Source organism: Arachis hypogaea, chromosome 6 (genome assembly GCF_003086295.3).
Source record: "Arachis hypogaea cultivar Tifrunner chromosome 6, arahy.Tifrunner.gnm2.J5K5, whole genome shotgun sequence".
NCBI classification, from domain to species: domain Eukaryota; kingdom Viridiplantae; phylum Streptophyta; class Magnoliopsida; order Fabales; family Fabaceae; genus Arachis; species Arachis hypogaea.
Genome location: NC_092041.1, coordinates 18,122,810 through 18,146,593, shown reverse-complemented (window position 1 = coordinate 18,146,593; position 23,784 = coordinate 18,122,810). Strand labels below are relative to the sequence as shown.

General features: G+C 32.2%; 3 protein-coding genes across 4 annotated transcripts; 2 read left to right on the top strand and 1 right to left on the bottom strand.

The window, feature by feature from the left end:
* The first annotated feature begins 7,677 nt into the window (after nt 1-7,677).
* On the top strand, nt 7,678-11,119 carry LOC112696331 (26S proteasome regulatory subunit S10B homolog B). The gene is made up of 10 exons (XM_025749055.3): nt 7,678-8,092; nt 8,288-8,407; nt 8,952-9,088; nt 9,211-9,372; nt 9,499-9,585; nt 9,668-9,754; nt 9,867-10,004; nt 10,306-10,497; nt 10,583-10,681; nt 10,789-11,119. Exons 1-10 carry the CDS (start codon nt 7,993-7,995, stop codon nt 10,861-10,863), a joined length of 1,197 nt encoding a protein of 398 aa, XP_025604840.1. The 5' UTR covers nt 7,678-7,992; the 3' UTR covers nt 10,864-11,119.
* A 102-nt stretch (nt 11,120-11,221) lies between these two features.
* LOC112696330 (uncharacterized) lies at nt 11,222-14,253 on the bottom strand. 2 transcript variants are annotated; one of them, XM_025749054.3, is made up of 6 exons: nt 13,985-14,253; nt 13,605-13,857; nt 13,130-13,270; nt 12,431-12,550; nt 11,860-11,955; nt 11,222-11,579 (listed from the first exon to the last, which is right to left on the bottom strand). In XM_025749054.3, exons 2-6 carry the CDS (start codon nt 13,821-13,823, stop codon nt 11,448-11,450), a joined length of 708 nt encoding a protein of 235 aa, XP_025604839.1. In that variant the 5' UTR covers nt 13,824-13,857; nt 13,985-14,253; the 3' UTR covers nt 11,222-11,447. The 2 variants fall into 2 exon arrangements, with proteins under 2 accessions (XP_025604839.1, XP_072052923.1); XM_072196822.1 differs by having other exon boundaries at nt 13,605-13,719; nt 13,985-14,115.
* A 4,650-nt stretch (nt 14,254-18,903) lies between these two features.
* On the top strand, nt 18,904-20,069 carry LOC112805393 (uncharacterized). The gene is made up of 2 exons (XM_072196443.1): nt 18,904-19,544; nt 19,632-20,069. Exons 1-2 carry the CDS (start codon nt 19,098-19,100, stop codon nt 19,818-19,820), a joined length of 636 nt encoding a protein of 211 aa, XP_072052544.1. The 5' UTR covers nt 18,904-19,097; the 3' UTR covers nt 19,821-20,069.
* The last annotated feature ends 3,715 nt before the right edge of the window (nt 20,070-23,784 follow it).

Sequence of the window (23,784 nt, the reverse complement as noted above, 5' to 3'; positions counted from 1 at the left end):
TCAGAAATCGCAAGGAAGAAGTACAAACAGCAGCAGTAACCCAAAAGTCCACAAAACCCACCAGCCCACTAACCTGATCTTCAGGTAAAAAACTAAAACCACCAAAACAAACCCTAACCATTGATTTTGATTACTGTTTTCAAAACCAACGCCTCTGATCAAATGACCATCTCTATTCTCAATAAAACTTTAAAGCACTCTGCACGTTTCCTGACAATCTCTCTCACATCCAAACATCTAACCAATTTACCACCAAAACACCAAGCTTGAACCATTTTCTCAAGCGCCAACACCAAAACATGTCGATCTTGGGGGCTACCATCATACTCGGCTCCGAGCTATACAATAAGCTCGACCTGGTATACCTCGACTTAGAAAAACAGGTCAAGTTTGGGGACTATGATCCGTTACTCAACTCTGGCCCACAACCGCTATAACATCGGAACCTGGTATAGCTAGCAGATATACTCTCTCCAACAACCTCCCCACTCAGGCCAGTATCATCCCAACAAATCTGGATGATAACAAATCTCAGATCCCGTCAAACCTGTAACAAAGATACGGATAACAAACCTGATCCATATAACAAACCACTCAAACAACTCACTACAAATACCAATGAGCTACTGATCTAAAGGTACGCGATTCACTCTAGTATCATTCTGAACTCTTTCACACTCATACTTACTTGAGCGTTGGAGTCTCTTTGCAGGTACCCAACGCCGCCTTCCCGCACGAAGATAACGTTCCACTAGTTCTGCTCCAAGAAAAGATGGTTCAAACAACAGCAAGACGAACTATACCTCGAAGCTTATTTCTACACAGGAACATGTTTCATTTTTTTATTGATTTATTAACAACATTAATGCTTCCGTGCATAGCATGGTCATAAAACTAGTAATACAAGAGAACTAAGGTTGTATTTGGTTGTTTCAACATAAATGAGACATAAATATAGATACATAAGAATATATAGACATAAAAAGATACTAATTTTTTTGGTAAGTTAGATAAAACAAAAAATTAAAAAGTTAGTATGTTAAATTAGAAATTTGTATCTCAATATTTTAGAAAGACACAAAATATATATTTTAAATGGGTGTTTGTGTATGACTATATTTTTCATCATTTTTATTTCAATAAACAAACACTATACACGTACTCTCGTGTACTCCGATGTCTATATTTTAATAAATATGTATGCTAAAAATAAATGCTACCTAAGAACTAAAAACTCCTAAGATTAGGCACGATTCATAAAACTAGTAAGAGAACTGTAAGAAAATTAAGAACTAGAAAACCTTTAAAATTTGTTGAGAACTAAGAAGAGAACACTTGACTGCTTCTATTTTCTCTGTAGTCCGAATCCGAAAGTAGGTCACCACCAAGCTGGTAAAAGTACAGTCGAATGTTCAACATACTAAAAATCCACAATTAAAAATAAACTCAAACTCCGGGTCACCAGAATTACGTAACAGCGAACCATGTCAGCAAGTGGAATTCTCCAGACATAATATATAGCACATGGTCTAAAGTAGTGTCAGGTATAAAAAGAGAAGGCTCTAAAAAGAGAAAAAAAGATAGTTAAGGAAAGAAAAATTTTATAACTTTTGTTATTATTATTATTCATATATATATATATATATATATATATATATATATATATATATATATATATATATATATATATATATTAGATACTTTTGTTTTAATAAATATACTCTATCTAATAATTTATATATATTATAGTACTTCAGGAGTACTTAAAAAATACTTAATTAACAAAATAAAATATTATTTAATATATAGTTTTAATTACATAAGTTTATTTTTAAGACAATACCTGTAGACGATGATTTATTAGTAAAACTAAAAAAATAATTAATTGATCAAGATGACTTGTTACTAATAATTAATTGTTAGTAGTTATAATAAACATATGACATAGAAAAAGAGAGAAATGATGTTAATATATTAAAAATTGGGTTTTCTTTATTGTTTTTATATCTACTTAATATATTAAAATTGGATTTTTTTTAGATGCTGAGGTGTCACTTTTTTGTTAATTCATTTTCCCTCTAAAATAATTGCACTATTCGTTCTTCTAAATTTATTTTAGAAAAATATCTTAATTAATATTTAATGAATAATACATAATTATACTAATTTAAGAAACTTTCTTTATTATAAAAGTATCAAATCAATATGATATGATAATAATATGCTAATGACATGAGTTATTCTAATCATAATAAAATTCTTTTCAATGCACGGATTATTCGATTATTCTATACTAATAAATCTTTTTAATGATATAATAATAATAATAATAATAATAATAATAATAATAATAATAATAATAATAATAATAATCTATTTAATTCATTAAATTAATTTTTTTTCTAACTAATAAAAATGAGGTGTCATTTTCTGATGAGTTTTTTTCTCTAAAATAAAAATATTATTCTTTAATATATTTACAATTATTATTTATCAATTTCTTTTATTTTTATTTCTCACATTTGTTAAATTTTTTTAATTATTGTTATTTAATTTACTTATTTTAGATATTAATTATTAATAAGTCTTCATAATTATTTTTCAACTATTAGTATTATTGGTATATTAGTATATTTTTAAAAATATTGAAAGTGAGATGTCAATTTCTTATGAACTTTTTTCTTTCCAAAATAAAAGTGCTACTTTTAATATATTTATATTTATTATCTTCTCAAGAAAATATCTTTTTTATAATTATATAAAAATATATATTTAATACATTATTATACTAATTGTCGATCATTAAATATTTTTAATCATTCTAATTATTATATTAATTTATTTAATTCTAATTCTTCAATATTATGCAAGTTAATATATACGTTGATACAAGTTGATACTAATTATTATATTAACTGTATAATACTAATTGTCAATCATTAATATTTTTAATTATTACTTTTAATCAAGCATAATTAGTAGCAAATTGATACATACATTAATGGTGACAAATTGATATTAATATTAATTAATTAATTAATTAATTAATAATAATAATAATAATAATAATAATAATAATAATAATAAAAGATTTAAACAGCACATGCACACGTTATATTTTAAAAAAACAAAACATATTTTTTAAAAAATTAAGATATCAATAATTAAAAATAAAAAAATAAACATAATTCTATAATTCTAATTATCATAAATATGATACTAACGTTGATTGTGGTAAATTGATATTTATATCAATAATTAATTTTTATAGTTATTTTTGTACTACTAATTGCCATAAATATGATACTAACGTTAATAGTGGTAAGTTGGTATTGATATCAATAATTAATTTCTATAATTATTTTTGTACTACTAACCTAGGTTATATATAGTGTTTCTTTTACGATTTGTAAGTCTAAATTTAACGGGCAAAGCATTCTTTTTTTCTAATTTGTTATTCTTTTTTGATTGAGCAATTGTTTCCAAGGAGCTTTGTAGGTCAAGTTCAAGTCTCATTTCCTCCACGCTTTCTACGTTTGTCCAGAAAATATTCGAAGTGTCCCTTTGGGTTTCCTTTGGGGTTTTCCTTATTTTTATCACATGTATATATTGTTATGCTCGGATCGGTTATCTTCGCAGCCGGATTTTGAGTCTTGATATTCCTGTTTTTGACACTCCTTTGCATATATATATAATCATGCGTTGGTTACCCTTGTTTGTTACGTTATCGATCGGAGTGTTGCGCTTTCGAGTTGCGATTTTTGTTTACCCCTTTTTTCTACAAAGGCTCCTAGTTATAATCAATCATTCATACTACTATACGTACTAAATTTTTATTTTAGAGGTCGTAATACCTTGCCATCTCTGAATTATGACTTAAGCATAAGACTCGGTATGGTAGGGTGTTACACAACGCATGTTCGTATTCCGAGTGTCCCTAGATGTGACTCTCAATCATTCTATCACAAAACGAGGTATGTGCATCCGAGATATGCCCAATTTTAAAAAATCCGTCAGCATTCGAGATGTGATCATCGAAAATGCATCTTTGTAATTACTTCACCATTTATTTATTTTTGTAAATACTATATTTATTTAATTCAAATAAAAAAATCTCATTATCTATGTAACCAATAAAATATGATACACTTGGTGGTAAGTCCAGCATATTTTTCTAATTTAACAGAGTAAAGTAACAAATAAATCTCTAAAAATTTATATTTTGAACAGATTAATTTCTAAAAAAAATTATCAATAAATTTTTTTAAATAATATATGTAAATAGCTACCTACAAATTAACTCTATAATTAAGATAAAAAGTCTTAATTTAAATTAATTTATCCATATTTATTATCTTAAAAGATTTTATTAATATTTTTTCTTTTAAAAATTAACCTATCAAAAATATAAATCTTTAAAAATTTATTTATCAATTTACTCTTTATCTTTTCCCCTTCTTTCTCTATTCCATTTATTTTTAGTTTTTGAACAGCAAAACCACATTAATTTTAACTGAAATATTTTTCATTGTGAAACCAATGCGTTGCACGCATGCTGATGTGTCCAATTCTTTTGTATTACATCAAGTTTTCTAGAGATGTGCCCTAAATAACGAAAATTTGATATTCTATTGGTGGAATAAGTTACTTTTTCATTCTCAAAATAATTATCTTTTTTTACTTATTAGATTCAACGAACACTTAGTGTATTCAGATAAACAAATTGTCTAAATTATATATATATATATATATATATATATATATATATATATATATATATATATATATTAATTTATCAATGGACTTAAAAATAAAGCAAATACTTTTTTTTTTTAAGTTAGAAATATCATCTAGGTGTTTTGTGTATTTGTTTGTAAGACCTTCTCTTGATCCTTGATGATATTGTCCAAGTAAAATTTGTAGAGTTATTTGAGTATTTCATTATGTGTTGTAATTTTCTTAAGAAGAAGACTCACATAGTATAAAATACAGTGTGTATCTAAAAAAATTAAAAAAAGAGAGAGACCCATTTATTTATTTATTTATTCATTCTCTATATTCTAGTATGCTTACATTATGTACAGAAATAAATAATCACTTTTATTATAAAGTATTTTAAACATTAATAATTCTAATTATTAAAGATATAAAATAATTCAATATTTATTAATATTGGAGTAATTTGATAAAATTACTCAAAATATATAACTCATTGATTAATTTTATGAAACATCTTCAATTTTAATTGTTTGAACTACTTAAATAATTTATTATACCTTCTCATTTTCAAATTAACTATCTCTTTTTTACTATGCACAATTAGTAAGATAATTATTAAATATTTATTATGATTTCAACTAATTTTCTCTTTTTAATAAATACTTGAAAAATTATTAAAATATATTAATTAAAAAAAATAAAAGCGGAAAGAAGACACACATTACATTCAAACGCTAGAGAAAGTAAATAGAGATTTTATTTTTGTTCCTTGCGGTGTTTTCTAATTTGGTAGGTTAAAAATTATTTTGTTGCGGATCTCAACTCTACATCAAGTTTAAATTTGGCTAACAAAAATTAAACTTGACTCATTAATAATTGAGCATATTTTTTAAATTCAAACTCACAAGCAAATTCAAACAATAGTAATATAGTCTATAATTCTATATCAATAAATTATAATTTATATATATTAAAAAATATTTTAAAAGATCAATTTTATATATTGTTTATTTATTAATTATATTCTTTTTATTTATGCCCTACATCTATAACTATGAGCTCGATTTTAAGTTCAAACTCAACTAACTAGCTTACGAGTTTTGAACTATGATCGAGCCCGAATTAGTTTATGAACTGCTTAACTCATTTCTGATCCAATCTTATTTACTAATTACTAGTCAATAAACTATCATATACAGGATAAGAACCTTTTGCCACTTGTTTAAGCAGTGAATTAAGACATAGAATTCGATGGTCATTGAACGTTTAGTAACCAAATATCATTTTTTAAATTTTTTAATAATTGATAAATAGTCTTTATTTAATTTTAACTACAACTTAATCCTTTATATATTATTTAATTATTAAATTTACACTCTATTTTATAAATTATTATTTTATTATTTATCTATTATGTTTATTAACAATTAAAAACAAAAACAACAACGAAATAGATCTTCCATTAATCGTGACCTTCATCAATATTTTAGCAATGCGAATCAACAAATTTATTTGTTCTTGATCCTTTAGTAAACGATAAAAAAATCGTATTTCTTGATAATTCAATCGATTGAATATCGCATGTTTCTTCAAAATTCAATTGATTGAAGGTGTAATACAATCAATTGAATTTCTCACGCCAATATAAATTTTCTTAAAATTCAATTGATTCGAATTGTTATGCAACCAATTGAATTGTGCAAAATAATATGGGTATTTTTTTATTCAATCGACTGGTTTTGTAACACAATAACATGAGAATTGAAATTTTATTAAAATTGAAATCAATGCTATTTTTTTTTATACCAAAACATAAAATAGAATTCCAATTCTCTAGAAAATTCTATTCCAAAGTTAATCAATACAAAGCACATTATTCCAAAAAATGGTAAGAAATTTAAAAAAATTCTACGTAAGAATTAAAAAATATCAATTTATGTCATAAACATCTAAAGAATGAAAATAACATTAATATATGCAGACATATAAATAGAATGCAAATAAATAAAAAATAAAAAAATTATAAACAAATTAATTCTATAAAATAAAATATAATTGATAAGACATAATATTTGTATGACATTGTTATTGAAATAATAAATGAAAACGACATTACTTCATCATAAAAATATGAATTTTTTAAACTATATATATATATGTATATATCAATCGATTAAATACATAAAAATTTTTAATTACGAACAAATTTTAATTAATTGTATTATCATACCAATAGATTGAATGATGAGAAAATTCATTCTATAACAAAATTCAATCGATTGGCTATAAGAAAATACTCTTATTACTTTGTGAAATACCAATCGATTAAATAAGCAAAAACTTATATTCTATTGCGTAATTTAATCGAACGTGTAATAATTTTAATCTATTGAATTTTAAAAAAATGTGATTACAGATATCAAAGATTCACGTTGCCAAAATATTTATAAAAGTCAGATTAATAGAAGATTTATTTCGTTGTTTTTGTTTTTAATAATTAATAAACATAATAGATAAATAATAAAATAATAATTTATAAAATAAAAACTATTTCATAATTATTAAAAAATAAAAAATATATATTTTATTATTGGACCAACGTTCTGGGCCATGTAAGTGTCAAAAGGAAGATTTTACAAGCCCAATACAATGTCTAAATGGAATTCAAAATTTTGAAAGAAATTAGAAATTGATAAAATGGATAGCAAGAAGATCGCCGGTGAAGTATGGCTGCGGCCTTGTGTAATTTTCTTCTTTTCTTTATAATGGACCTTCGTGCGGAAGAAAACGACAGAGAGATCGATTCGGACTTGACCCAATTACACCAATGCTTGATCCAAAATCAGTAATTAAACGAAAGAAGGAGTTTCTGACCAAAAAAAAAAAAAACGAAAGAAGGAGCTTGTAATTTGTTTGTTGCAAAGGGGAGATAATAACAACAAGGGAACATCTTCCTGCAAACTGCAGTGGCTTTGAAGTGAGAGAAGGAATTAGTTAGATCTTGGGTTGGGTGGGTCGGGGTTCGGGTAGGATTTTGGGCTTAGCCCAAGACATAAAAAAAAGCTATGCTATATTACTGTATTCTGTAGGGGTAGTTTGGACATTACAAACACAAATTGCCGTAGAGAACAAGACACGGTAGCTTGTGAAGAGAGTAGAAGCCGCAAAACCTGTAGATTCTGGAAACGCACCACATAGCTTGGAGTTAAGCTTCTTCTGTTCTCTGATAATCCAACATCAAAAGAAAGAACCAATATTTATAACTAACTAACAATGACCGACGCTGAAGACGCCGTAAGACGTCGTAACGCAGTGGCGGATTATCGAAAGAAGCTCCTCCAGCACAAGGAATTGGAATCCAGAGTTCGATCAGGTTTGCCTCCTTTAATTTAAAATATCTCCTTTTGGGAATTTTATTTCGTTAGGGTTTTGAGAAAGGGAAGAGGAATGAATGAATCATAAATGTTTAGCTGCTTTAGCTGTTAGGGTTTTGTTTATTTAAGTTATATGTGATTTGTTTGGTTGATTATTAGTTAATATTAATTTGTTGGAAGTGGAATTGTGTCAGTGAGAGAGAATTTGCGAGCTTCGAAGAAAGAGTTCAATAAAACGGAGGATGACTTGAAGTCTCTTCAAAGTGTTGGCCAGATCATTGGGGAAGTTCTCAGGCCTCTTGACAATGAACGCTGTAAATTTTTTATTTTTTTTGTTTTATTTTTGAACTCTATTCAAAATTTTCTGCTTTAAGATGCTTGTCTGTCTTATCGGCATAGTGGAGGTGTCAATTCACATTGATTTAAGACTTGACACACTTAATAACTTATGATATTGTAATGGAGCCTTAACATTGAATTATAGCAATCTATTTTATTGATCATTTGTGCCAAAATTTGCAGAATGAACACTTAAAAGACTTCTTTTTTGTCGGTATTAGGAAGCATTTATTATGTTGTTTTTATCCCTATGGAAGAAGGTGTTAAATGATAGTGGATTGAAAAGATTATTTAATGGTGTGAGGATTAATTTAACTTAGGGTGGTGTAAGTTGATCTTATCTGTCTTTATTACTAGATTGATTATTTCTTTGCTTAACTGATTCTTGGTTATATTGATTTAGTTTAGTTAGCAAGAAGGTAGCTATACCATATACTATCTTCTTAGTTTTCTTGGTTGATTTGGATTTATGATTTTTTCAATGATATAACTCGTGTTTTGTGTCTTGGGTTATCTCAGTGATTGTTAAAGCAAGCAGCGGACCAAGGTATGTGGTAGGATGCCGGAGTAAAGTTGATAAGGAAAAATTGACTTCCGGTACACGAGTGGTTCTTGATATGACAACACTCACCATAATGCGAGCTCTTCCACGTGAAGTATGTAGCACAATTCATTCTCTTGAGATAATTATTTGATGAATATGTTCATGTCCAGTGTTTAATTGGGTTTTTTTTATTATTTGATGAATAAGTAGCACTAATCTGTCATGAGTTGGCAGGTTGATCCAGTTGTTTACAATATGCTGCACGAGGATCCCGGTAATGTGAGTTATTCCGCTGTTGGTGGTCTCTCTGATCAGATAAGGGAATTGAGGGAATCAATTGAATTACCGCTGATGAATCCAGAACTTTTTCTTCGTGTTGGAATTAAACCTCCTAAGGTGATTGATCTGTTTGGTGTAACTCTGTTTTTGGCAGCATGCCATCTTCATTTTTTTTGTTCCTGTAAAGTAGCATTTTTTTGTAATTTGCATTTGACTGGAATATTATCTATTCTCATTTTTTAGGGTGTTCTCCTTTATGGGCCTCCTGGTACGGGTAAAACACTGTTAGCTAGGGCAATTGCCAGTAATATCGATGCTAATTTCTTGAAGGTCAGATTTGTTTCTTTATGAATTTTTGTATTTGAAGTTTCCTTTTAAGGTAATAGTGTCTTACTCCTAACTTCTGATGTAGGTTGTTTCAAGTGCCATAATTGATAAGTACATTGGAGAAAGTGCAAGGTTGATACGAGAAATGTTTGGGTATGCACGTGATCACCAGGTGAGATTCTTGCGAAGTATTTTCCTACATGTATGTGTGTATCTATTTGTATAGATATGTATGTATGCATGTGTGTGTGAAGTAGTTCTGAATCTCTACTTTGTTTGTCAAGCCCTGCATCATTTTTATGGATGAGATTGATGCCATTGGTGGACGCCGTTTTAGTGAGGGAACAAGTGCTGATCGTGAGATTCAGAGAACACTGATGGAGTTGCTTAATCAACTAGATGGATTTGATCAACTTGGGAAGGTACAGCATGCTTCATTTACTTTGTTTTTATTTGGAGACCACTGTGATGGTTTAGAAACATTTTCTCTCTTCCTTGTAGCAATTTAGAAGGATTAAAAACTTTATCTTGGTGTTTTATTTGTTGGTTGTGGCCTTGTGGAGGTATAGTTGGATAAAGCCTGTAGAACATGTGAGATATGATTCAAATGTAATGTAAATCGTATCAACCATTTCTGATTAATTTGTCTTCTGTTTGCAATGATTAGCCCTCTGTAGAATAAATTTTATGGAAAATTCGATTGTTGTGTTGCTTGAATTGTAGGTTAAAATGATAATGGCAACGAACAGACCTGATGTACTGGACCCTGCTCTTCTACGTCCTGGAAGGTTGGATAGGAAAATAGAAATTCCATTGCCAAATGAACTATCGAGGATGGAAATTCTCAAGATTCATGCTGCTGGGATTGCTAAGCATGGTGAAATAGACTATGAAGCTGTTGTGAAGCTTGCAGAGGTGAGTACAAACATTTTGGTTACTTTTATTAGCCAACTGATCCATGTTTGATTGTTTTTTTTTAATTATTTTGGCAAACTTATAGGGCTTTAATGGGGCCGATCTTCGAAATGTCTGCACGGAAGCTGGAATGTCCGCAATTCGTGCAGAGCGCGACTATGTGATCCATGAAGATTTTATGAAGGTAAGTTCCATCTTGAGGGAGGTGATTTTTCTGTGTATTAATTACATACAAGGGGTTTACCAACTCATGTAACAGAACAATAATTTGACTTCATTCTTCTGTTTCAGGCTGTTCGAAAACTGAATGAAGCTAAGAAGCTTGAATCCAGTGCTCATTACAGTGCTGATTTTGGGAAAGAGTAAAGACTACTTAAAAATTCTTAGAGCCATGGATATCCGGGTAGTGCATGATTTGAACAAGAAATATGCATCATGCAATCTGTTTTGCATTGACTTTCTCACAGTTTGTATTTTATAAATTAGTTTTTGATTTATTCCAAGCAATGTCAATATTTTTTGTTAAGAGTGATGATAGTATCTTGAATTTTCTAAATCTTAAATGTATCTTCTTAAAACTATGTAGCTTAAAAGTTATTGTAGATGTGGCATTAATGAGTAATGACACAAAGTGTTGTGGCAGTAACCAAATATTATACACTGAAAAGTGAAAAGTGTATAATAATAATAATAATAATAATAATAATAATAATAATAATAATAATAATAATAATAATAATAATAATAATAATTAGATGTCTACTGGGTACAAAAATCAATTAAATTGTTTGGTACATGATTGCACATCAAGTTTTAAACTACAACTTGGGCAAAAAATTCTATCTTAATGTTTTTGCCCAAATCATAATTTAATTTCCAAATAAAAATTAAAGAATGATCTAAAATACAAACAAGTCGAAGATTGGATTGCTACTTTATACACACATCTACTACTTTATACCGTTGACATGGTTGGTGCCATTTATAGATGTAGATTTCTTCTTAGTCAATTTGTATTTCACCATTCTTAGGATTTTGTAAAACCAGAATGCACTTACTAGCTGCAAACCGAATGCCGTAGCCTGTAACATGCACTGGTATCATTCAAATATTTTTCTAAAAGAAAGTACTAAAATAGTTTCTAAATAATTATTTATTCAACAAAATAACTCAAAAGAATTAATTATGTATTCAATATTTTCAAACAATTTGCTTTGTTTGACAATTGAATGAACTTTTCAAATAAAACCAATATTTTGGATATATTGAATGAATAATCACTATTTTTAAAGGTTATTTTTTTTTTATCGAAATAATCTTTCGAAAACTGTTTTGATATTTTGCTACGAATAATGTTTATACCTTGATGAGAAATGGATTATTGGCAGATAAAGTGACATAGGTGAGATAGGGTCCAGCCACCATCCTTGCAAATGTAAATATGGCAGCAAACAGAAGCTGAAATCGTTATACCAAACTTAAATTGTTAGTTACTGTGATCATTTTTTTTTCATATATGGTCAATATATGAATTCGTCATTTATTAAATTTATATTTAGTGAAGCATAACTTTGTATCTTCATGAATGTATAACTCTTCATAGCATTCCAGACCCAATAATAATAATAAATGACTTAGAATTACTATTAACAAAAATTTTTGAAATTTTTATTTTAATAAATACATAACAAATATATTAAAAACTTAAATTTTATATTTTTAATTTATTAATCAATTATCTTAATATATATTTTTAAGATACATATTACCTAAAATAAAAAATATAAGTTGATTTAATAATATCATAAGTGTCACTAAATTAGCTACATTCAAATCATACCTTAATGAGACAGCTAAATGTCCCTATCTAGAAACTATTTTAACCTAATTAAGGGGAAAATTAATTAATTAAAGGGTAAGTAGAAGTACTTACATCAGCAGCCAAATTAAGAGGAGTGTCCCTATAACCAAGTTCCTTGAGAAGCTCCCTCAAATGCAAGAAAGGACTTGACATCTCTGTTATCCAAACACATGCCACCATCTCTGAACCACACTTCTCCCACATATATGCAACAATAATTAGGCATTAGTTATAATGAAATTTTAAAAGTGGGTTTTGTTCCTTAAAGATATCTTAATTCACTTTGATTAGTTCAAATAAACTAATATTTATCCCACTTTTAGCTACTATAAAAAATAGTACGATATATTTAATATGCGTTTAGTTTGTATTTTTATTTATTTTTTAATATTTTTATTTTTAAAATTTTATGAAAAAATATAAAAGTATATAATTTTATTATTTTTACTTTTTTTTTTCAGAAAACAAAAAATAAAAACACAAACTAAACATAAATTTGTTGGTATATTTTCTGTTTAATTTTAATATTTTTTGTTTGAAAATTTTGTTAGAAAAAAAAGAATATATGCCAAGAAACTATAGCTCAAATGATATAGTATTTCCATACTCATCTAGAAATTGTAAGTTCCAGTTTCACTCTTAATTTTCGAAAAAGTAAATCAGTAAAACTTTGTTATTGGTTTTTGTTTTACAAAACTTTGGAAATAAAATAAGATAAAATAGTTGTAAAGAGTGAGAAATGTTATTATTTAGTAATTACTAATTAGTTACCTTTTGATAGCAAAGACCTGCTCCAAGTCCAAGAATGCTAACCAAATGGTGGATGGTGTTGTCCATACTCACTCTTTCACCAAACAGACAACACACCAAATCATATATCAGATATGAAACGCTCACTGCCAGAACTTGCATCTGAATTCACACTTCAAACATTAGCAACTTTCTCATTCAATGGAAGTAATCTTGCTTGGCTTGGCATAATTTTCAGAAAAAGAAAATATATTAGAACTTATGAATTTAGATAATTATTTGAATTTCAGTCTCTAAAGTTATTGTGAAGAATCAAACTTGATTATGTTATATTTCTTAGGCAGATTCTTTAATTCTTCTGTTTTTATTGTGATATATAAAAAATAAAATGTTACTTGACAAAATGACTGTATTCAAAAAGTATAATGTACGCAATTTAACCTAACCTGATAAATACATCTCTCTAGTATTAAATAATACATGATATATATAATACCTGTGTAAGAGAAGAATTTGAAGCTACAGGGCATATTGGACATTTCCAATCTTGAACAGAGATTGAAGCCAACGTGACTGCCAAAATTGCATGAATTGTTGAGATAACTCTGTTGCTGAAATCAAAAGAACGCTTCTGAAGGATCCTCCTTGTAACAAGAAATGCTGATGACCATGAAACAACTCCAACAACAATCATGTTCTTAATTGATTCTTCCATTATTATTATTATGTGCTAAAAACACCACCAAAATCTGTGTTTCAAATGAACAATAAGTTCATGAATTGTTCAATTCATCATGCATATTATAGTATAAGATAAGATTCCAAAATATTGAAAGAACATAGAGAGAGAGAGAGAGGTATATAGTATATACTTACTGCAAATTAAGCTTCAGAAGATAAGAAGATTTTGATGAGGAAATTTAGGAGAATATATATGCTTTCTTATATATTATATCAAGGATAGAAGTGAAGATCTTAATTCCTCTAAGGCCATATGAATATGAGTCACTACAAATTTTGTCAATCAATTCAAATAAAAGAGAGGGACCCCAAAATAAGTTGCATTGCATTGCATGGAATGAAAGAACAGAAAGAAAATAAAAAATAAAAAATAAAAACAAACATAAAAATGGTGAAGCAATGGAGAGTATGAAGTACAATTGCAAGATAGGTATAGGCTGTCACCTAAATTTGCCGCACCTACCGCATTTATTATATTAATAATATATTATATCTATTTTTATTATTTATACATGGATAATTAGAATTGAGCTAGAGTAATAACAACAACAATATATAACATTAATTTGAGATGCTTAATTAAAACCTATGATATATAGGAATTGATAGTTCAAACTTGCGAACCAACTCAAACCATAAATTTAGTCACTTAACTTCGATCATATCGCACTTGGTGGACTTTTTTTTTTTTTTTCTGTTTTTAAGTTTTTCACTTTGATCTTAATGTGCATATATATAATATATTATGATGTTTGGTTTAAGTTGTTGGTTATGCAACTACCTTTATTTCCATGGGTACCGCCTATTTATTTATTTCCAAGCCCCACTGATTGGCTGATATGTTCTCTGTTCTCTCACAATCTTACAGAAAAAAAAAAATAAATGAAAGCAATTAATATGACAATCTTTGAAAGTGTTATTACTGGTATATATATACACACACTAACGATCAGCACGATCAGCTATGTATTTATTATTATTTAATTTATTTTTGAGAAAACGATAAATAATTCCTTAACCTTTTATCTCGAAAGTAAATAAATTTTCGACTAATTAAAAATACAAAAACGTCAATCACATTCTAAAACACAAGACATCTAAATTTCTTTAAATGATTTATTTATCCATATATTATTTTGGACAGAAGAATTTAAATGTTTCATATTTTAAATAATGAGAGATGTTTTTATATTTTTAATTAGTCAGTAATTTATTTCTCTTCGATTTTTTTATTATTGACTGTCAATTGATGTAATGCGTAATTATGATGTAATTGTGTGTTTTACTATAATATTAGAGGTTAGCAATAATCGTTTTTTGCCATTTGTAAGTAATAGAAGAAGACAAAAAAAACTAAAAAGAAGAAAGAAAAAACTAGAAGTATGGTGGGAACGAATTGATGCAGAGTAAAACCCCATAATGGTCCCTCAGATTGAGCCCGTGCACCAATGTTACCCCTGACTTTCGAAATGCTCTAATTGCACCCTTCAGATTGAGCTCCGTGCGAAATTCTGGTCCCTCCACCCAATTCCGGCGTGACTCAGCAGCCGGAGCGTTGAGCTGGCTGCTTATTGTCCACGTAGGCAGCCTTAAACGGCGCCGTTTTGCGTGAATGGCGTTAATGAATCAACACGACGTCGTTTTGCCTTGGAGGGGAATTGAAACGTTGCTTGGGGAGAGGGTTGATCATTCTCCAGTCTTTCTCGTACTTCTCTTCAAACGTTTCCTCTCGCTGTCGTCCAGAGAATGGTGTGACATTAGGGCACGTTCTGGCTATTGCTTGAGTGAGTTCATTGCCAGGAGAAGGAAGTACGCCACAGGTACGAAGTGGTTGAAGCAGAGGCTATCGTCATCGTCAGCTACAACAAGGTTAGTAATACAGAATGTGCAGTTGAAGTTCAAATTTTTTTTTTTGGTTTTCAATGATGGCTGTTCACGTGGTGTCTTGATTGAAGCAGAGTTGATATTCGTTTGGTGTCTTGTTTAGATTTCTGTGTTGTTAGGTTTTTGTGGTTACGTTGTTAGGCAGGGGTTTGGTTTGCTCTGTTTTTTTTTCTTCCTCAAAGAAAGGTTGCATGTGTTTAATTTGTTTGTTAACTTATCTGGCAGATGGATGAAGTACTGGACATTATGTTTCATCATGGAGGAAGTTTTGAGAAGGGCGTGGATGGAAAGATTGGTTACTATCCGGACAACAGAAACTGCCTAGGTGATGTTGAGGTTGATAGGTTGGATGTATTTTACCTGAGAAACTATTATAAGGAGCTAGGTTATGACAGAATGAAGGAAGTTTGGTGGCTTGTACCTGGAAAGAGCATAGGGGAGGGATTGAGGAAGTTAAATAGTGATGCAGACCTAAGAGAGATGTGTGAGATGGGTTCACAGAATGCCGGCCTTGTTGATATCTACATTGAACATCAGGTTTCGTCACCTGAACTGATAGAAGGGGAGGAGGTTATGGTATACATTGATGATCAAGTAAGGGACCTTGGGACTCAAGCTAAGGAAAATGTTGCAGCTGCACCAGACGATGGTTCTAGGCCAAATCATGAAAAGAATCCTACTGCTAATGTGAGTCGACGTAGAGAGGAAGGGGTAAAAGCATCTGTTAAGGTGCCGTCTGAACAAAAAATTAAAAAGAAGGTCAAGAACACCCTGAAACCAAGTCAAACAAAAGTTCATAGGAGGTATTGCCTCAGGTCTGCCACTGGGATAGGAGGCACAAAGGCTCAGAAAAGAGGGCAGGGTAGCAAGATCCCAGTGATGTTGATGTCATCTGATGAGGAGTCCTCTAAAACTGATGATAGTTCAGAAGATGAGCCCTATAAACCAGTAAGGGAAGACAGCTCATCTGATTCATGTGTTGCGGACCCTGTTCCTTCACCTAAGGTAAAGGGTAAGAAGGAAACAAGTAAGGGGAGTGCTTCACAGGATAATGGTAAGGGAAAAAATAAGATGAAGGAGAAGATTTGTGTTGATGAAGATGCTTATGTGGAGGGTAATTCTGATGTTGAAGTGGATTTTGGGAAAGTTGGAACTGATAAGAATGATGATTATGATGCATACGATCCTGGGACTGATTCTGATGGTGCCAACTCTTGGCATTCATTGGAGATGAAAACCCCACCTAATTCTGAAGACGAACTAGAAGAGGAGACCGAGTCTGATGAGGTGTTTCCTGTTTTTAGAGAGGGGGCTAGGTTCGGGGAGCTTCATTTGGAGGTTGGAATGAAGTTCAAAACAAAGTGGGATTTTAAAGAAGCTGTTAGGGAGTACACCATCCAGGAGGGAAGGCGTATTCGGTTCAATAAAAATGATAGGAATAGGCTTAGGGCAGTTTGCAAGGTGAAGGAATGTGGTTGGGTCATCTTTGCTTCCAAGGACCGAGACGATACTTGCTGGCAAGTGAAGACTTTCAGAGATGATCATAGCTGTGCAAGGGAGGATAAGAACAGAGCAGCCAATCGTAACTGGGTTGCTAGTAAGCTGGTGAAGAAAGTCAGAAAGTATCCCAACTTCAGGCATTGTGATGCAAACACCTTCTTCAAGACCAAGTATGATCTGTCATTGAATAGGAACTCGATCTCTAGGGCACTGTCTGATGCTAGAAACCTTGTATATGGTGATGAAAAGGCTCAGTATGCAATGGTGAGGGACTATGGGGAGACACTGCTGAAGACAAACCCGGGTTCAACTGTCAAAATTTGCACCATCCCACAGCCAAACGGTGATGTGATATTTGAGAAAATGTATGTGTGTTTAAGTGGCTGCAAGAATGGATTTAAGGCAGGATGTCGTCCACTCATTGGACTTGATGGTGCTTTCCTGAAAACTGTCTTTGGAGGGCAGATTCTATCAGCTATTGGGCAGGATGCAAACCACCACATATATGTCATTGCTTGGGCAGTTGTAGAAGTTGAAAATACTGCCAACTGGAAATGGTTCCTGGAACTACTGCACGCAGATTTGGGAGATTACAAGACACATGGTTGGTGTTTCATATCCGATATGCAAAAGGTACACTACTGCTAATCCCTTCTGATTTAGTTTCCAGTTTATTTGCATCACTGTGTTACAATATTCCTGATCTGTTAGAGGCTTGCTGATATCTGAGTAGGACTACTGTAGATGCACGATAGTAAAAGTTAGGGACATTTATGGTGCCTTTGTTATAAACTCAGGGACTATTATGGTGAAAATTAAAAAAGTAAGGGACTATTATGGTGAAAATATAAAAAGTAAGGGGTCTAAATGGGTGAGCATATAACTATGTATTCAACAGACTTCTCTCTGCTGTATTTGTGTTAATTATTATTGGCATCCACTCTGTGTTGCAGGGACTCATAAATGCTGTACAGGAGGTGATGCCCAATGTGCATCACCGTTTCTGTGTATGGCATTTGTGGAAGAATTTCAACAAGCAATGGAAAGATCTGGAGCTAAGAGGGTTGCTGTGGGATTGTGCACGAGCCACAACATTTGAGGAATTCAGGGAACATAGGGAAAAGCTAAAGAGGCTTAATCTGGAGGCATGGGCATACCTAGAAAAGTGGCCACCACATTCTTGGACAAGATCTCAGTTCAGTCACAAGCCAAAGTTAGACTCAATATGTAACAATGCGTGCGAAGTATTCAACGCAAAGATTAAGGAAGCTAGGAGGAAGCCTATAATCACACTGCTGGAAGAGGTTAGGATGTTTGTAATGAGGACGATGGCCAAAAATAAAGTAAAGTTGGATAATCATGTGGGGATACTTCCCCCAGTGATCAAGAGCAGACTGGAGAAGCTGAGGAAGGAATCTAGGCAATGGCAACCAATCTGGGCTGGAGACACCGGATACGAGAAGTTCGAGGTACATGGACACCCTACACACCATGTAGTGGATCTGGGGAAAAGGCTATGTACTTGTCAGTTTTGGATGCTAACAGGTAATGTCTTTAACTATTACTTAATTATTTAACTACTTTGCCTACTGAGTCTAATTAACTATGCACCTACTTATTATTGCTGATGATGGTGTTGCAGGAATCCCATGTGTGCACGCATGTGCTGCTATTGCTAGGGTCAACAAGTGGCCAGAGGATTTCTGCCACAAGCTCCTCACAATGGAGTCCTACAAAGCCACTTACTCCCACCACATAAATCCTTTACCTGGCCAACAATTATGGGAAAGATCTGAAGCCAATAGACCATTAGCACCTTTGGTTAAGAGGAAACCTGGACAGCTCCAAACCAAGAGAAGGAAGGATGCGGATGAGGGGGGGTCACTCTAGCAAGAAATCCAAGCCAACCACCACTCTGAAGAGACAGCTACGACCATTCACTTGCAAGTATTGCTTGCAGAAAGGTCATACAAAAAGAGGGTGTCAAATGAAGAAGGCGGCTGAGGCTGCAGAGGCTGAGAAGAAGAAAGCTGCGGAGGCTGCTGCTAAAGACCCTAAGGCTGCTGCTCAGAATGTCACTGCAACTGCCACTGCGTCAGCTACAACAACTACTTGCAATGCACCTCAAGCTGCAACTGCCTCTGCTACTGCTACAGGCTCTGGAATTGCAACAGCGTCCGCTACTGCTACTGCTACTGCATCTGCTACTGCATCTGCCCCTGCTCCTGCCACTCTTGTGGATGTGGATGTCCAGCAGGCTGAAATTGATTTGTCTCAGCCCTCATACTCTGAACCTGAAAACTCCCAAAAGGTATTTGTTTAATAATGTTTCATGTAATGTGTTTTTATTACTTGTCTTATTTTATAGGCTTTATGTCAAATATTGTCTGCATTGCAGCAGCATGAACAAACCAGGAACACACCTACAAGACCTGGGAAACTGCCACTTAGAAGAAGATCACCTCCTCCCACTGGCTCTGCATCATTCAATCCAATGGAGGGAGCTAGTGAGGCAACTGCAACAAGGCTTGCCAACTTCCTGAAGTTTGTCCCAACCCCGGGGTTCAAACCGCCAAGAAAGAAGTGATTATGATCCTAGCTTTAGGTTGAGATTATGATAGATTGTAATATTTTGTGAAACAATTATCTTAGTCTCTTTTGTTTGGTCATGGTGATTTATAGACACCTCTGCAACTTTTAAATACTAATTAAGTTGCTGGAATCTAGCTGAAACAATGCTCAGAATTTTTTGGCTTGTTATTGTCATTAATGCATTATTGCAGAATGTTTATATGAACTATTTTTATTGTGATTCAGTTATGAATTGTGCCTTATGTAAGCTTATCCTACTGTTGCTTATCCATATCAATTATATTTACAAGAACAAAACCAAATAGTCATTCAATATATCAAAAACAATCTAATGTCAATTACATTGTTCATAAACTGGAATACACTGGTTCTGTGTTTCAGCTCTCACCCTAATCAAACCTTCAACAGTAACATCAACACAAACACCACTAACACGAATACCCCTAAACCAAGCACTTGGACTATCAGCTTCACATTTCTCACATCTGCTTCCAGTTTGCCCACCTTCCATGCAATGTTCATCTTCATCCCACCATGCTCATCTTCTTCATCAGACTTCAGCGGCACCTCATCCTTTACCGAATCTGCCCAGACAAATAACCCACACCAATTCTTTCCACTAGTCTGCAAACATGCATCAACCTTATCAAACAACTACCTCAAGTAACCAACACTATAAATTTCAGCCAGTAATTGCACTCACGTTATAATTCGGACACCCGAAGAATAGCTTATTAGGATGACTCTCCGTCCCTGACCACCGAAGGACAGGCCTACACCCACAACCACACCACTCTGGAACTGCTGAACGCCGGGCACGCACATTGTTCCCTCTCCAGATTCCAGTCGCAGATGAGCGATTCGACCTACGAGAAGCTTGACTGTCACTCATGGCGGGAGAGGACGAAGAAGAAGAATAAGGGGGAAGAAGAGGGAGAGTTGGACGACGAACCAATTCACATAGGAAGAGTGAAGAACAACTTAGGGTTTATAATTGGTACCAGGGACTAATTCAGGGAATTTCGACATTCTTTGAAGATCCTCCACATCAGCTAGCCGTTTAAGGCTGCCTACGTGGACAATAAGCAGCCAGCTCAGTGCTCCGGCTGCTGAGTCACGCCGAAATTGGGTGGAGGGACCAGAATTTCGCACGGAGCTCAATCTGAAGGGTGCAATTAGAGCATTTCGAAAGTCAGGGGTAACATTGGTGCACGGGCTCAATCTGAGGGACCATTATGGGGTTTTACTCAATTGATGCATGGTAGAAGGTTTGCAAGAGAAATAAAAAATTTGAGAGATAAAAAATTTGAGCCTTAGCAGCTATAAGTCTTTATCTTCCTCAAAAATCGTCCCCACTATACAATAAATTGTCCCACCATACATCAAATTGATCCGACTATACTTTTAGTCGTTCTTCTCATTTTTTTTGTTTTCTTGTTTTTTTATTAAAGGTAAATTTTCATTTAATGAAAATAATTTTTTTGGTCCATGCTCGACCTTAACCAATGACAAAACAGGAGATTTTCACAAGTAAAAAGTCATGAAATAACCTATGAAAAGAGATAAGAGTAACATTTGGGTTTTTTCTTCCCAATATTAGTATCTTCACTCTATTTTTCAAACTATTCAATAATATTAAAATTTTGAAGGATTCTTCCTTGATATTTCAAGGACGCGTTGACAATCGAAAGCTACCACTCTCTTATTTTATTTTCTTATTGTTGTCTAAAAAATGCCGGAAGCAATTTTTGTTAGTTTCTAATATCGCACTAAAACATACAATTTCATCATAATCACGCATTATATTAAATATTATCTAATATTTTAAAAAATGGTTTCGCTAGAAAACCAATTAGGAGATAGCTAATTAGTTAAAAAATAGAAAAATAGTAGGTCTGTTATAAAAAAAGAAAAAAAACTTTCCATTATTCTAATTTTTTGAATTTTAAAATTAAAAATATAAAAAATTGATTTGAGTTGAGTTATGTTATAGTTGACTTTTTAGATTTTTTTAAAAAAATTAATCATTATAGAATTATAATTCATTTATTTTTTTCGTTATTTTTTGTATGTATTTTATATTGACAAGAGATTTTTTTTACAAGTAACACAATTTATATACATTAAATTCCAATATCAATTAATGTTACTTTATCTTTTTCATGCCTGCCAACTTTCATTTTGTCTTCATTGAAAACTATTTTCTGTTGTATTTATTATTAGGTGATTTCTTTCAAACCCATGGCAATTTTGTAGGTAAGTTACCTTTGCTTATATGTTATCATCTTAGCTATTGATCAAAAAATTTTTTAAACTTTCATTAATTGATTCATTAAATGCTTTTCACACTACATTGTATTTTATATTATTTACATTATACCACACTAAGTATTTATACTGTAACATAAATAGATACAATATACAAATAATTGATTTTACAAATCCCTCCCCAAATACCATACAAATCAAAACCTTCTCCAAATACCATTTCAATGTCTACAGCTTCTTCTTCTTCTACCTCTCAAAATACAGTTCGAAGGAACTGTTTCTTCTACCCTTGTGTCCACTACTCCTTCTTCTCTAACCTTCCTTTAGGTGATGGGTGTGATTTTTCCGGCGAACCACTCGAAAAACCTTCTCCTAATACCCCTGTAATGTCCACAGCTTCCTCTTCTACCTCACTGCTCCTCCAACCGTTCCTGTAGGTGAAGCGTTTGTTTTTTCCGGCGACCCACTCGCAAAACCTTCCCCCAAAAACCGCTTTAATGTCCACAGTCTCTTTTTCTACCTCATTCTTCTGATTTCTTCGGTGACTCATCGTTAGTGAACTGACTTTTTCGAACCCCATCGAAGACCCTGCCTACTGTTTCTTTGTCTAGGGTTACGTGGGTGTCCTTTTTGTGACTCACAGGCAGAGTGAAGTATTTCCGAAACTGTTGAAGAACGTAACTCATCCCCTAGGCGGGAACGGTTCCGGCGACCCACGAGGAAAACCCTCTCGAAAAATCATTGTAAGGCCTACTGCTTGTTCCTCTAGCTAATTTGTTTGTTTCTGTTGTCGATTTTCACAACCAATTTTGCATGATTTGTTCTGTTATTTACTTTCTTTAATCACCGTTGATCGAAGTAGATTGATTCAATTTTGAATGCAATAGTTGATAATAGTTTTTCATGGTGGTGTTTAATGTTAATCAGATTGATGGCCAGTGATGCATGCTCTTTAAACACGAGACGAGGTAGAGTCGAAGCCGGCGGACAACAGGAACTGATAGCTGGATATGCAAGTTCAATTTCGCTGCAACCTGGGGATGTAAAAGATGGTGTGGCCCCAAAATACTTCTGCAGAAAATATGCCATCTGTTACATGTCTAAGACAGACACCAACCCAAATAGGCTATTTTTTAGATGCCCATTGTTAAAGGTAAGCACACAATTCTTCATGTATGATCACTAAGTTTATGCTAAATTTGGGTAAATTTTGAATTTTTGGAATGGAGGCTTAGAATATAGATTTTGGTTATTTTCCCTAGCTCAAGTTGTTGTGGATGTGATTTTGAATTGTTTGGAATGACATGCCTATTGGTTATGAAAATGATTTGATTTTGTAAGCGATTTGCTGTTAAATTGGGTTGATATTGTATATGATTTGATATTGGTGCTGGTTAATTTTGAAGAATGATTGAGACATGAATTGACATGGAACCTGATCTGATATAAAAAAATTGCTTTAAAATTTGAAAGGATTTTTTAGATTTAGCCTTTAGGGATTAATTACAGTCACATATGTGGATTAGATTGAATTGGAGTGTTTTGTACAACCATACATTCAGTGTGTTCTATTTGATTTAGGTGACAGAAGCACATTGTAAATTCTTTCTCTGGGTTGATGACCACATTGTAAGGGTCAGAGCGGGGGAGGCTACAAGGGGATCGGGTGATGGGAAGCAGAATCATGTTGA